Raw genomic sequence first — 16,795 nt, 5'->3', positions numbered from 1 at the left:
CATCACGCACCTGTCAGTCAGTCAGCACGTAACCTTAAAGAGTTAAACAAATAGCGCACAGCACTCCTTACAGAAACATTTGTGCTGTTATAATTTATTTACCTTTTAATACGTTTTGGTGCGCTATTATCACCCGCTTAAAAAAAAAAAGCACAACAACGTTTTGAATGAGAAGCTGTAATGTAGCCGTGGCGGGATCAATTTTGGTGTGGCACCCCGCCATGGAAGAATGAATGTAGCGGAAACCATGGTCTGTATGTTATTCTTACTACTTGGGGTTTTGGTTAAGAATAGAGCTATAAACTGGTGTTTAACTGCATTGCTTTAATGATTACTGCATTGGGCTCACACATATACTCTGCACCATGATTGGGTGCTTGTTGGTTGTTTCTTTCTGTTTCGCACTGAATGCAACCAATTGGGTCATCGGACCATTCATAACAAACGAGCATCATGTAAAGGAGGGGTTCGGAAAATAAAATCTTATATCAGTAATTAAATGATATGAGAGTCATTGGGATTATCAGGTAAAAATAAATGCATGTTATAAGACAATAAATGTGTTCACCTTGCATGCATATTAGCCTGTTGTTAAAACCAACACCCAACACCCAAAACCAAAATATGAACTTTTATAATGCATGATAGAGGCTCTTCAAATGAAAATTGTGCCACATAACTATTGGTAACTTATTGGAGAATGTCTGACACATTACATTTTAATAAACAGCATTGTATCATATGCATTTATAAACATGTCTAAAAGCCATACATTAGCCATCAAAAAAATCTTGATCAGCTACAATCTTACCTCAAACCCATGTTTCTCTGAAGGCACCCATACAAGTCTCTTAGCCGCCCAATCAGCTTGGCTGGAGGCGGAGAACACTGAGGTTGGTGACCCAGGCCCCGCCCCCGTAGACAGGAAGCAGGCGACATCATTAATACTGCCCCCCGCTGGCCTGGACATGGTTGTAGCGCTGTGTAGGCAAAAGAGAGAAAGATGTTTTTTTTTTTTTCTTTTGTTGCATGTTCCAGCATTACAAACATAGTTCGTGGCTTGGCGTTTTCCAAATCCGTCATTCCAACAAACATTCGCAAACAGCATCCCAAACTTGTACACTTGCAACTACACCTCTAGAGCTATAGTTAGAAGCATAGTTCCTGGTTGTGTTCTACTCCCCGTTATCCCCCTAACATTTAAACTTGAAATGATTAAAATAAATAAGCATTAAAGTCTCTCTTAGGTGTAATTTGCTTACAAAGTATTTTTACAGTTCACTTTTAGCGATTTTCAAATTGACAATTGCGTTCCCTACAACTTTTCACAGTTTTTATGATTTATATAGGCTATGAGATTAGAATACGTGTTAGCTAAATTATTTTTTTTATGTAATATTCACAAAAATATTTGTAAAGGAAACATATATAGGTAATATATGTGTCGTTTACATGGCCTATATATATATATATATATATATATATATGTATATATATATGTATGTATATATATTTATTTATTTATATGCGAGTGTGTCATTTGCTCAAACAATTATGTGTTTTTTCTCTAAAAAGTTGTTAATCCACCACGTTTACAGCATCAGTATAGATGTTTTATGTTATAACTAACGTGGTTCAAACTATGGACCTGCAACAGAGAAACTATGGTTTTGGGAAACACTCCTCACTACATTGTTCTTATTCCAATGATAGTTAATCTGCGAGTTATGTTGTTTTTTGGGAAACTCACCCCTAATCATCAAACAAATTTAAATATTAGATAAATAAAACAAGAGTAAACACATCATGCAGTTTTGAAATGAAGATTGTTAATATTAAGGGCAAACAAAACAAAACTACATAGCCCTGTGTTTCCCACCACTCTTAACTGTTCATGAAAGGCACAGCAGACAGACTGGTCATTACCCTTAATAGAATTATAAACATTATCATTATGATGCCACAGAGGCAATCTTTCAGTCCATCAATCATAACGTACAGATAGGGCAACACAAAGGGACGGAGAGACAAACCAACAGACAGAGAGCATTGCAGAGAGAAAATGGGAGCGGATTACAGTTTTGTGACATTTTAAACTGCAGTTATAATGAAGGATGGCTTTGACTGAGGGCCTCAGCAACAATATGCAAATGAGAAAATATGTGTGACCCTGTATAGGCTGTACAAACCTGAATGCAAAAACATACACTGACATATACAGTACTTTTTTTGAGCTTATAGCTGAATTTCTGCACCACAGTATCAACAAAAACAGGTTAATATTTCCCATCTTCCCATCTAAAAAGCTCAATACTTTTGAGCCAAAACTGCTTGTCAGGCAGATCAAGAATTGATAGCCAATCATCTCACAAGTTAGGTTTTTATAAATATAGTTCAACATTTGGTGTTTCCTGAATCCTAGTTTTAACAGGCATTCACAAACAGAAATGTAAACTTCCAGAAGTATCATCGTTTAAATCACAGATGTCAGTTAGATCATGAAGGAGAGCAAAATAAGCAAGCTTCCATTTGTTCCATGGAAAAAGAATCTATTGTCCATCTGTTTTGTGATTGTATATACACAAGGATTTTTAGGGGGATATGGACAATTTTCCTAGAAGGAAAACCAATAACATATTAAAGTTACAAAATTACAAAATTTTGATATTTGCATTTATTATGTTCATATATGTAACAAATTTACATTCCTTGTACAACTTTTTATTGTTTTGGAAAAACTTCAAATGCATAAAAAAATGGACCGGATCAATGCCAAATTTTGTTCACTTGTTCTTCTACTGCACAAGTTTGAAGAACATTGTTTATAAAAAAAAGATTTTTAATTATTGAATGTTTTGTATGTACACTCTGACATATATATTTTTGTATATTACTGTATAATTCTGTAATTTTTGTTAATAATATAAAAAAGTTCAAGCTTGTTGAACTCTGACCTGCAAAATCACTTCACTTGACTGCGTGAGGGCAATCGAATATCAAAACATGACCTCTTTGGACTGAAATTTAAAATATGGACCAATTGCTCATTTTTCGCAGCAGAATGTCGGAAACTAAATATTAAATGGGCAGTGGGTGTGGCTTGTTAATTTTCTACTGCAAGATGACTGGATGTAGTAAAGTATGCATTTCATTCAGAAAGATCGGGAAAAGGGATTGGGGAGAGTTATTATAACCTAACAGACTCCTCCTGCTCACCATTTCTGTTAGTTGTCATAGCTGACAGTTGAACCAGCGTAGATAAGCCACGCCCATTATCTCAAAATCATGTAATCTTATCATTTAATCTAAAACAAACAGAATGTGCATTTTCAGATTTCAATTAATAAATAGAAGGATAAACATTTTTTTTTTCTTAATGACATGCACAGATAAAACTACAAAAAACTATTAATGTGAGCTAACAAAGTCATATGGTTAGTTTTGATTTCTTGGGGACTTTAAGGCTTTAGATACCAGAAAAAAACAGAATTGCACTTAGAAAATGACAAAGGTGTCTGGTCTCCTACAAATGGGAATCAGACTAAAAGGCGTCAGACAAACAAACAACGAAATGGAATCAGATGGAGTGCTGTGGTGCCTGGCCGCATGTGACATCAGATGCGCATGGTTGTAGTTCAGAACAAGTGATATGGAACACTGATGGCAAAAGCAGGTTCACCACACCGGATATAGTTTATTTCAACTGTTTGAATTAAAAAGTTAAATTAAGTAAGTTTCAGAGTAGACCATTTTAAAGAACATAAGCGAGGCTGCGGTGGAAAGAAACCTGGAAGTATAGGATCAGCACTGTAAACATTGCAATGTTACAACATGCTGTGTAATACAAACCTCCAGCTGTTGCCACAATTTCAATATGCAGAAATGGTGTAAACATCACTTTAATATCATTCAGTTAAGTTTAATTCAAACAATTAAAAGCATAATAGGAATAAAATTTCTAACCCAGGCTCATTCTGGAAACGTAGCCCTGCAAACATTTCCGAAGACCGCAAAAAATGTCCCGGGAGATTTGTATTTGTGCATTTTTTTTTTCACAAATGCGCGAGAGGCTGCTAGACGTGCTTTTTCGCATATCGAACGCGATTTAAAAAATTAAATGCAGCCATACGTACTTCCGGCCACATAAATCGTGGTCTCCAGAAACGTCCGCGGGGCTTTCAGAATGAGCTTGGGTTGAAAGTTTAAGAGTAATATATCCTCCTAGGCTTCAGTTCATGGCACCAGGTAAACACTGTGAGAACGCTTCCCTGCTTAACTATTGCTATTGAAAAAATTATTGCACGATTCATCAATATAAGTCAACACTGATAATTTGTACAAATATTTGTAAAAATTAATTGTACATATATTAATCTATTGTAAATCTCTGTTCATAGCTTATAAAACCTGTATATAATGCTCATAGTACATCCATCTGTAAATATTACAAATAGTTTTTTCTTTATAACTTAAACCTATATCCTGCACTTGCTGCTATTACACTCCTGGTTAGACCTAAACTGCAATTTGTTGCCCTGTTCTTGTACTTGTGTAATGACAATAAAGTTGAATCTAATCTATCTAATCTAATCTAATGTCTTGACATCAATATTTTGAATTGACTTATCATTCACTAGAATCACCTCTAAGGATATAGATTTATGATATCACAGAAGCAATCAAACATGATGCATAAACACCTGAAGAGGAAACATCCAATATATGGGCTAAAATGGATGAACACCATAAGTGTTTCTATTAAATTAGCTCAGTATTTGTACAGTAGGCAGAATTCTTAAAATCTTTTCAAGTGAACGAGTGTTTAAGGAAACAAATTTTGCACATTTGGAATGCTTCTCTTCTAACATTTGTTCAATTTTGATCACAAGTGCCCTGAGAAATGGACAGTAAAATATTTCAATTTAATTCAAATTTATTTACAGGAGTGTTTTAATTCAAACTTCTTTAAAGAGTTTTGTCTGTATATGAAGATGTTGTGATCTGTAGTGTAGTGCAAATCCCTGAATGGACATGCTGAGGTGAAGTAAAGGTTTTCCATGCTGAGGGAGCAACAAACGGGACCCTGTTAATCTGAACATAGTTCATGTATGAAGCTCTAATATGATGAGCTGGTTATCTCAATCGGCTGGATTAAACACTGACTTTCTATGATTCTATGAATTCTTTGGCAGACATTTTACATGAATGAAAAACGATTTTCTTCCTTACTGTGTGTATGAGCTTGAGTTCATGTGTGTAGGATGTGGATAGAGGGACAATGTGCATGTTGTGAATTTGATGGATGCTTGAAGTGACAACCAGGCCAGAAAGCAAAGAGTGGAAATGAGGTCTACACATATAACCTAACAGGGAAAACAGGCCATTCAGACTGAATATTTCAATCCATGATGCACATGCTGTCAAACAGGCCATTCTACATCACTTCACTTGTACCCTTGTGCCTTGAGTAACACTTTAACATGCAGATCTAACACATAAAGTTCCCTACTTACTCAACACCATGACATTTTTATTGAAAGTGAACTGGGATGAAAAGCATTATCAAAGTGATCTATCTGAAGGCACTATTGTTTAAGTCTAAATCCATATCCTACCTAAAGTATACAGTATATGAGAAAAAAACAGACCAGCATTTAATCTAGTTCTCAAATGTCATTCAAACAATGCTTTTATTGACAAATATGTTATAAAGACTAAAGCTGTTAATTGATTATTTTGGAAAAAGTATTTAGCAAATTAATTAAGGAAGCCTTATATAGTAACCCGTAAAACACCCAAGTGAACAAAGGTGTCCTTGTTACCGTGTAATTATGCAATTAAATACTGACTAATGTTAATTGACCTATACTTGCTATATGATTAGGATGAGAGTTTGGTTTAGGGTTAGCCTGTAATTTGGCTGCTGGTAATTATGCATCATTTACTTGTACTTTCATTTAATAAGTACCTGCAAAATGTAAAAAGGAATCTGTAAAACAAATTTGTACTAAAAGCTTTTAAGACAGCATCAATACATAAAATAATAACAATAATGCAATAATAGTTGAATCAACAAAGTATTACTAGTAATCTTATAATACATATTGTCATTTAATAAGCAATTTAATTGTCATTTAAATTTTATTTAATCTTATAAAGCCAGATATGCATAAAGTCATTGTTTTAATGGTACAATATTGTGTCACCACTTTATAATAAGAATTAGTTTACATGACCTAACACATGTCTATTGCATTGAATAATCTAAAGATTAGTTCAACCAAAGATGGTGAACTATTACTGATCAACCAAAGATACTTACTATTTACTCACCATTCACACTCCTGAGTGGCTCTAAACTTTTAATTTCTCTTTGTTTCCTATTTATCAACAGTAGGAAAATTATATAAGTCTATAATATAAACAATTCTGCCAAATATCTTTAATTAAGAAGAATAAAGTTCATGATGACCAAATTTTATTTTCAGGGAAACTATCCCTTTAATGTCAACATATTTTAAAATGTATTTATTAAAAATCAAAAGGTGTATATGTTAACGTTAGTTGTTGCACTGTGAACTACCATAAACAAACAAATAACAAAAAAAAAAAAACTAATTATAACTAGGGATGCTCTGATCGATCGGCTTGAGATCGGTATTGGTCGATAATTACATTTTATGACTCAATACTTGCCAATCTGGCCGATCTCATAAACCAATCAAAGATGTTTGAATTGGATGAAATGCCCTAAAAATCATGGAGATGAGAGTGAATTAACAAGAGAATAGATTGTGAGAGGCACAGTGATGTGCTAAGCTTCACATTTGTTAGATTAGATTAATACCACAGTAAATATATCTCAAGTGCACATCCCTGTCTCTCTCCACGGGCGATTGAGTTGCTGTGAGACTGTTAGGAGCATAGGAGCTGTGGTCACAGATGTGCTAGTTGAAAAGCAAAATATTGGAATGGCCTAGTATGTATTTAGGCATTTTACATACAGATGAAGTCAGAATTATTAGCCCCCCTATGTTTTTTTTTTCTTTTTTAAATATTTCCCAAATGATGTTTAACAGAGCAAGGGAATTTTCACAGTATGTCTGATAGTATTTTTTCTTCTGAGAGGCAAATAACTCTGAATTCAACTGTAAGTGTTAAAATTTGCTTTATGCATTCGAAAAATTAAAGAATCAGAATCAGTACTCGGTATCGGCTGATCGCTATTACTATAAATCGGTACTTAGTATCAGCTGCGAAAATCCTGATCGAAGTATCCCTAATTATTACTTATAACTAACTAGTTAGCATTAACCTAGGATATTTTATAAAGTGTTATAAACAATGATCCTACAGTGTAAAGTTAAATCAGTATACAACAGTAAGACACTCTTATTTCAGTGGCACTCTTAAGATTTACTGTAATTTTAATGCATGAAAAAAGCAGATAAATATTCTGCAAAATATACTTTTCTGTGCTCGTACAGAGAAAAAAAAGAGTTGTAGAGGTTTCTTAAAACATTATGTCGAGCAAATAACACATCCCAGCAAACAATTTTGTGCTTAATTGATGTCTACTAGACATCTAAATGTAGACAGCTTGCCTAAAACAAGGCTAAACTTATGGGCTGTCAGTGAAAATCTAATAGACATCTAAGAATAACCCAAAACTGTCAAAACAGTCAAATAGACGAATTTATATGTATAGTCATTCATTTCTGTTGATTTGATGTCAATATCAATATCATGTTTTGGCCTATTCTTAGATGTCTATTAGATTTTTACTGACAGCCCAAATTTAGCCTTGTTTTAGCCAAGACGACTATGTTTAAACGTCTATTAGACATCTTTTAGAAATAAAAATAGCTTGCTGGGTTACCTGTAGGTTTCAAAAAGCCTAAAGGACCTAATTAATTTGATCAGGTGTGTTTAATTAGAGTTGGAACTAAACTAAAGCCCAGGTTTAGCTAAGACAAGGTTAAACTTGAGCTGTCAGTAAAAATGTAATAGACATCTAAGAATAACCCAAAACTAGACTAGTCATCAAATAGACAGATTAGACAGACTTTATATATGTAGTCATTCATTTCTGTCTATTTGACAGTTTTGGCCTGTTCTTAAGACGTCTATTAGATTTTCACAGACAGCCCAAATTTTGCCGTGTTTTAGCCAAGGCAACTATTTCCCCAATTTCTATTAGACATCTATTAGACATATTTTTAAAACAAAAAAGCTTGCTAGGATTTTTGATTTTGTGGTAAAGGCCCAGACACACCCATCTTCATGTGTTCCTCCACCTTTCCACTTTGTGTGAGTAAAGCAAGGAAGAAATGATTCCCATAAGCCATACTCAAATTCTGTATCGTTTAGATAAACAAGGCTCCTTGATTAAAAGAGCACTGTGTAGTATACTGTAAATCTATATTCAGATCAATTACCTCTATAATAAAGTACTCTGTTGTCACATCCAGGCTGGAAGCCTGTGGGAGCCTGCTTGACCAGAAGCAACAGTGACCTGACACATCGGTGTTTCAAGACTTTTCATTTCATTTCGAAAGCAGGAACTTGTTAAACCAATTAAAGTCATCCAAGTTTCCTGATTGTGCAACTCTAAGGGAATGTGTTTGAACTAGCCAAACTCTTGTTTTTTTGTCATCAGCCCTTTGTCCCAGTCCTCAAAATTCCCCAGAGGGCTTCGCAGCTCTTTTCCACAGAACACTGAGTGATCGATTTAAAACTCTATTCACCTGGGTGTGTTTCCCTTAAAGTGTGTTGGCACTGGCAGAAGGTAACAGTTAAACCAATCTGACAATTTGGCCTCTTTGATGATTTATAAATGACTTACAATTAGTAATCACACTGCATGATGTTTAAGAAGCTAAGCCACATCCAGCGCATGCACTTCCATATTCAGACTGGTCCATGATTTTTTAAATGTTGTCCATAAAAATGTGATGCTTGTGAGTTTGTTTCACTATAATGAAAAGTCAAAAGACCCGAGTTGCACACTCATCAATACAATCCTTCTCAAATGAGATCACTTAAATGTACAAGAGGTGAACCTGTCTAAATGCATGTGCTTGCGCATGACAAATATGGGAGGAATGAGGGTGTATCTCTTTCGTTCTGTCTGTCTCACTCTCTTTCTCAATCTATTCCATTTCACATGTACATTCATTTATTCATTTTCTTGTTGGCTTAGTCCCTCTATTAATCCGGGGTCGCCACAGCGGAATGAACCACCAACTTATCCAGCACATTTTTACGCAGCGGATGTCCTTCCAGCCGCAACTCATCTCTGGGAAATCCATTTCTCATATATTTTATTATAATGATGGTTTGCTTTAAATATCACTAGCACATTCTACCAGAAACATACATTATCTGTCTATGAAATAAAAACATAACTATAGTGAATAAAAAGTATTTCATGCCAAAAATTTCTAAAATGGACTGATGGTTGATTTTCTGTGACTTGTTCTGTAAAGGAATATGTCATTAATTTGGTTCTCAGATTTTTTTTCTTTATTAAAAACAGTTTCATGTTAAAAACTGTCGTTAAGAAAAAAAAAAACTTAAAAAATAAAAGTGTAAGTAGTTATCATTCACATCAATTGATTAAAAACATGAAATTATAAATAATTTCTACAAATAAATGCTACAAATATATAATACAAATAAATGTATGATTGTCCCCATGTTTCTGTCAGTCCTGTTACATTTGCATTCAATTTAACATACAATGATTGCAATACACATTTAAGGCTACTTAGAAGTGACATCATTTGACGGAGAAGAAACTGACAGTGAACAAGGATGCGCTCTATTATTGAATTATAACATTTTATGCTTGTTTTTGTTTGATTTTTTTGAGGACAAGAAGCTTATACCAGGCCATGTCATGTTTTTATAAGTAAAAATTACATTTCTGCTAGAATGTCCCCATACATCTCCCATGCAGCAGGCACACAACATCATGAGACGTTAATATTAGGTTAGATTTAGGTCATGACGTCAGGTGACCAAAATGCAATGTCTAGCCAGTGTTTAAGGACAAAGTTATTTTGATGTCCAATAACGATGTCAAGTTACGTTGATATTTGATTGATTTTAGGTTTTGTTGGAAAGTTACCAAAATCCAACATCTGATAGATGTCATAGTGGTAACGTCCACAAAACGTCAAGGTGTAACATGATTAGACGTTGATATTTGGTTGATTTTAGGTTCATTTAAGGTTGGATGTAGCTATCGGCTTGACGTTGTGTTCTGACGTCAACCCAATTTTTATTTCCAAACCAAATCCAACGTCCCCACAACCTTGGAGTATGTTGACATCCTGTGTCTACAGGGTTATTTCAGACATTTCCTGGAATTGGTGTTATTCCCACAATTTTCACGACAAAAATGCATTTTATGGAACATTTATGATATTAGAATTGGAAATAAATCTATATTTCTATCCACATAGTTGAACAGAAAAATAATTGGAATTCTCTCAATTTTTGATATGTCTGGCAACTTCTTGTCCTATGAACAATTTATGTCTAATTATAATTTTCCATTCCATTTTGAAGAATTTAATGCTGTGCAAAAAGCTATTCCTTTAGGTCTAACTTATAAAAGCTCATTTAATTTTTAATAAAAATGTTATTAAAGAACTAGAGCTGAACTTGGAATTAGTGCATTTGCTAGAAAAATGTAACAATAAATATATTCAACAAATTTTCCCAACTAAAAAATATAATGTTCCTAAAGGCACGTTTTACTGGGCATCCTTCATTGAACTAATAAACTGGAAAAAAGTCTGGCCTTTACCTCATAAGTACTGCATTTCCACAAAAACAAAAGAGGTTAATTTTAAAATTCTTCATAAAATATATCCAGTGAATAGTACTTTGGCAAAGTATATGGAGGTTGATAGTTCAAGCTCATTTTGTAAAACTGAAGATGAAACCCTGATTCGCATATTTTTTCAGTGTGAAAACACAAAAAGCTTTTCGAAAAACTTATTTCTTCATATAGGTAATTACTTAGCTTCTTCCAGCCTCTTTCCACTACAGATACAGTATTAATTGTAACTATAAAGGTAAAACTGATACACCAGAGAACTACATTATTAACATTTTATTTTTCTATGGAAAATATTTTATTCACAAACAAAACTTCGTTTTCACATTTTTTATTGAAATTTATGTTTTTATTAAATGTATTTGACTGGCTTAAAACAAAAAAAAGTGATAGACTCTTAGATTATTATGATAATTGTTTTGAAAATATCACAGATACACAAGCCCTTTTCTCTTGCTGTATTTGTGTTATGTATCTCTGCTTAATTTATTTTGTGTGTGTGTGTGTGTGTGTGTGTGTGTGTGTGTGTGTGTGTGTGTGTGTGTGTGTGTGTGTGTGTGTTTATAATACTATTTAACCTGATCTATTAAGTTATTATCATTGTTACTTTTATTGTCGTTTTTGTATAAGATTGGATTTTGTATGTTTGTTATTTAAGTCATTCAAAAAAGGTTGTTTCAGAAAAAGAAAATAAGGTCATAGTACACTGCAAAATAGAATAAATATTAAAATAAATAAAAACTAATTCACACAAATAGATAAAATAAAGATTACTCTGTGCTACAGAGATGGAATTAAGTCACTGTAAATTTTAGAGCCTGCTGTCTGCAGTTCATATATAAATGTGGCTGTGACAGATGTGTGACTCTTTCTTGCTTAAATACTGTACAAAGTTTATTATCATTCACTTCTAACTAGTGAGATATATATAAGCAGATGACAGTGGTTCTGATTCTCAATGACGTATCCTCCTCGACACCTGACGCGGCAAAAAAGCAACATCACACGCTATCTTCTGTTTTAGTAGATATTGCAATATCGCTAGTAACTTACGGTTACCATGGTAACATAATTACGATACGGCATTTTTGGGGTATATAACCGGCGCGTTCCAGTCAGAATGCGCCTCTATGCTGCCTGTCAGTGCACAGCATCAAGCCGGTAGTCGGGCTGGGTCCGTGTCTGTTCTGTCTATGACTAGCAAAGCTCATTTATTCCCATAATAGAAGACCAACAATGAGGAGAAACCACACCTCGGGCATTAGGCTATAAATACGTGACAAATAAATAGAGCACCTCTTATGGTTTAATGCAGCATGGAGAAACGGCATGAACAAACCCTTCATACTTTCTTAAGATGGCTATGGGAAACACCCTTTAACGGTGATTATTGTATCTAGACATGAAGATGATATAAAGATAGGTCTCTGAATTATTTAACACAAATGTATTTGTCTGCATCACAAAGAGCCTGTTATTAGAAATCACTCAATGCATATTTTATGAAGCGTTTTGATACATTAATACATTAATTTGTTAATGTGTCCGCGGTGTGGCTGTTTTTTATATAATGTATTTAACGTTAAATGCCGGGGTCTTGCTGGATCTCTATAGGGGACTCTCCCTCTACGGTGTCATTATTTCGAGGCCCTATAACCCACTGAAACATGATCACGCGCACGCCACAGAATAAGGAGATACAGACATAATACAAGACAACGCGTGTCTTACCTTAAATGTGTTAATCCACTCTCGGGATAAGACTAGAGCTGTGAGGAGAATTTAAACGGCCCTCGTGTTTTTCCTTCCAGTGTTGGGATACTAATAGTGCAAATGCGGCTTTTCACATTACAGCGCTCCCGTGAAGCCGCAAACTCATTCACACTGAGAATAAAATAGACGGTAAAGCAAACTGATGGCAAACCGACTTCACCAAGACGCAGAAGCTTCCTCACTACTAACCAATAGCGTTTAGGGTTTCGACTCATAGTCCCGCCTTCCTGAGAAAAGAAGCTAATTAAAGCCCTTAGCATCCCTTTAAACCCGCCTTGTGAATAGGACAGAGCGGTCACGCCTCTGTACTGGCAGCTTCTCGCTGGACAGCCAATTGTATTCGTCATGAGACGATTGATAGAACAAAGGAACCAATGAGTAGAGCGTAATGAGTGAGGTTTGTCCAGATTGATGTGGCTGGTGACCAATAGCAGAAGAGCAGCAGGTGCCGCTGCAGGACTGTCGCGCGGTGGGGTAGAGATTTGCGCGCTCTTTGTTGACAGCAGCGCAGTGTCTGTGTCTGACGCGAGAATGATCCCTTGAAGCCGGACGCCCCAGATTCCGCATTAATGCCGAGGAATCTAAACATCGAGGTCTGGATGACCGCGCCTAACAATTACACAAGTCAGAAATAAAACAAAATTCAAGATGCTGATAGCTATTTAAACTGTGCATAGACTAATGCATGTGTATTAGCGAATAATAATGTATTATTATTATTATTATTATTATTATTATTATTATTATTATTATTATTATTATTAATTATATAGTTTTTGTACATAGAAATTTGACAATTAACAAATTTAACCATTATGCTTAATGATGCTGAAGAATGATGATGCTTGTGTGATGGTGGCTATTACTGAAACTATTACCACTGGGTCATTACTACTATTCGGAGCCATTTCAGGGTAGTAATTGTCCTTGAAAAAAAATTCCAGGATTTTATCATTTCAGTTGAATGAGTACTTATAAAACTATACTATAAGAAAAATATACTGGTCCAGGATATTACGGTTTAGCTATTTTTTATTTATTTATTTTTTTTGTATAGAGTTCTCACATGTAACAAACTAAGTGCCCCCCCTGTTACCAAACATTCTTGTATCTTTTAAAAGGTGATTAAAATAAATAGTTACCGTAATATTTACATTTTCTAAGTGTTCCTCACTTTACCCTGCATACAATAGTATTTTATAAAAGGTATTACCAAACAAGTATATATTACCAAAAAATATATTTTTTATGATTTATGGCATGTTTTAAATTGAATGTATTAAAAAGAGACTGCACTCTTAGAAATAAAGGTATGCGAGTTGTCACTGGGGTGGTACCTTTTCAAACACATCCATTTTGGTACCTCAAAATATACCTAAAAATTTTAAGAGGAATATTTTTGTTCTTTTAAGGTACTAATTTGTACCCTTGAGGTATTAATATGGACATTTTGGGTACAAATGTGTACCTTTTGAAAAGGTACCACCCCAGAGACAAGTGTGCAATGCAATTGAACCCTGTTTTTAAGTGACTTAATTTTGTCAGTTTTTAGGGTGCAAATAACCAGAAAAACATGTGTAATATATGTTGATTTTATTTGATTAATAAGAAAAATTACACCGTTAACAGGGTGGAGAGAGGAGTAAAAGGGTGGACACTGTGTGAAAGGGGCTAAAGTAACAGGGTGGACATTACAATAAGAACTAATGCAACTTGTTTGCCACACCCTCTCTCAATTTTCGATGACAAAATGATGGTTACTGACCTATCAAAAGAAAAAAACAGCATCATTGTTCAATGTCACTTCAAGACATCACATCAATTGTCAAAAAAGACAAATGAAAGACAAGGAACATGTTAAATTTTATAGATAGTACAGTAAAAATTGTGAAATACTGAAAATTGCAAATAAAACTATTATTTTAAATGTAAATCTTTATTTTGGTTTGCACCATGACATGCCCTATATCATCTGTTTTTCTGCAGCAGACAAGGGTGCTATTCCCTGACAAAATCATGCACCTGGTTTGAACTGATCTTCTTTGATTATATAAAATAAGTTAATAATAATGAATAGCAATACCATGGACAGTGCAATATTTAAGCAAAACAGTAACAGGGTGGGCAGTAACAGGAGTAACATTTTTTTGCAAAACCCAGGCATTACTACTTTAAATGTGAACATGAGGCTAGCACGTGATGACATGAGGAGTTTTGTTTATTAACTCCATTTCTCAAAATTATATATATATAAAAATAAATAGTTTCCTCTATAAAAATGTGTAACAGGGTGGATGTTTTTTTTTTTTTACCACAACAGAAAACTATTCTGAAAAGTTAAAAAATAAAAGAAGATAAAAGAGTGAGACTAACTCTGCTTCTTGAAGACAATTTCTCTCCATAATTGTGAGAATTCCTGAGAATCATGTGACTTGACGTGAAATTAGTGGGCATTTTTATTGGGCTTACAATTAAATTAACAGGGGGACATTCCTTAGCAGGCACACAACATCATAAGACATTAATATTAGGTTAGATTTAGGTTATGAGGTCAGGTGACCAAAATTTTATGTCTAGTCAGCGTCTAAGGACAACTTTATTTTTACATCAAATAACGACATCAAATTACGCTGATATTTGGTTAATTTTAGGTTGTGTTGGTAAGTGACGAAAATCCAACATCTGATAGATGTCACAGTGGTAACGTCCACACAACGTCAAGGTGTACCATGATTAGATGTTGATATTTGGTTGATTTTAGGATGGACATTGACATCGGCCTGACATTTGGGTTCTGACGTCAACCCAATGTTCACTTCCAAACAAAATCCAATGTCCCCACAACGTTGGGGTACAACATCAATATGACGTCATGTTGACTTCCTGTGCCTGCAGGGTCGTTTCAGGGCCACACATTTATTTAAATATTTTATTAATATATTTACATTATTAAAAAAAATATTATATTTGGTGAAATGTATATATTATGTGTGTGTGTGTGTATATATATATATATATATATATATATATATATATATATATATATATATATATATATATATATATATATATATATATATACATATATATATATATATACACATATATATATATATATATATACATATATATATATATATATATATATATATATATATATATATATATATATATATATATATATATATATATATATATATATATATATATGACAATACAAAGTCAATAAAAAGTAAGTATAGCATTTATTAGATTTTTCTAACTTGTATTTGTAACTGAATATGGGCATACAGTACATTACCTGGACATGGTAATTCAGCTACTTGCACTGAAACCAGAGTAAATATTTAAAATTTTATCTAATTTTGAGCACTTATCATCATGTCCTATTGTGTAAATGGAATACAAGCTTTAAGGATTTTTTTTTATTGCATTTTTAAATATTCTGTACCATATAATGCCTTGGGGACACACATGGCACAGAATAACCCCACTAATAAGAATGATAATTGATAATAATAATAATCAACAAAAAATAATAGCAATAATTAGTACTAAACTGACATATTTAGAAGCTCTACCTTTTTATAGCACAGCTAAGAAAATGATTTTTATCAAAAAATTTGTAATGCAAATAAAAATAAAAATGTAAGAGACAGGTCGAGTCAAGAAAACAGGTTTGTTTATTCTACACATGTCTGTGAAGCATTCTTTCTTATAAAGAAATGTGAACAGTATCAAAGAAACAGCACAGAGACCTGGAAACTGACTGACTAATAACTGAACCGGATTTAGAAAATCAAATAAAAATAGTACATGAGCCTCTGGATGCTGTGGTGGACTGAATTGTGGAGTGACGATGGAAGCATCAGATCATTAGTTAGGGTAATGGCTTTATTTAGTATGTAGAACACAAAGCTGAGGTCAAAGTGCAAGTGATAGGTCCAGTTATGGCCAAGATGTCAAACTAGGATAACACTCACAGACACACACACAGGCCTATAAATAGAAGTATGTGGTCATGAAGAGTAATGATAAACAAGCAAGCTTCCACACAGAGAAATAGGACAAGGGAAAGTATACAGTAGATGGCAGTTGTAAATATGCATAAGTGGATCACTTTAAGCAACAGTTGTCTATTAAAATAGAAGGGCTACATATCTAAGATTGTCC

The 16,795-nt window shown here is 33.8% G+C and overlaps 1 protein-coding gene across 11 annotated transcripts in view; it reads right to left on the bottom strand.

Annotated features, from left to right (window-relative positions):
• myh14 (myosin, heavy chain 14, non-muscle) overlaps positions 1-12,735 on the bottom strand; it is a 93,127-nt gene extending 80,392 nt beyond the window's left edge. For all 11 annotated transcript variants that reach the window (XM_073925971.1, XM_073925974.1, XM_073925975.1 and 8 more), the window contains exons 1-2: positions 12,581-12,735; positions 812-980 (exon numbers count right to left, since the gene is read on the bottom strand). In XM_073925971.1, coding sequence (XP_073782072.1) covers positions 812-970 — 159 coding nt within the window. In that variant the 5' untranslated portion in view covers positions 971-980; positions 12,581-12,735. The remainder of the gene's footprint in view (positions 1-811; positions 981-12,580) is intronic.
• Positions 12,736-16,795: the final 4,060 nt, after the last annotated feature.

Source organism: Danio rerio, chromosome 16 (assembly GCF_049306965.1).
Source record: "Danio rerio strain Tuebingen ecotype United States chromosome 16, GRCz12tu, whole genome shotgun sequence".
NCBI lineage: Eukaryota > Metazoa > Chordata > Actinopteri > Cypriniformes > Danionidae > Danio > Danio rerio.
This window is presented reverse-complemented; position numbering and strand designations above follow the sequence as displayed.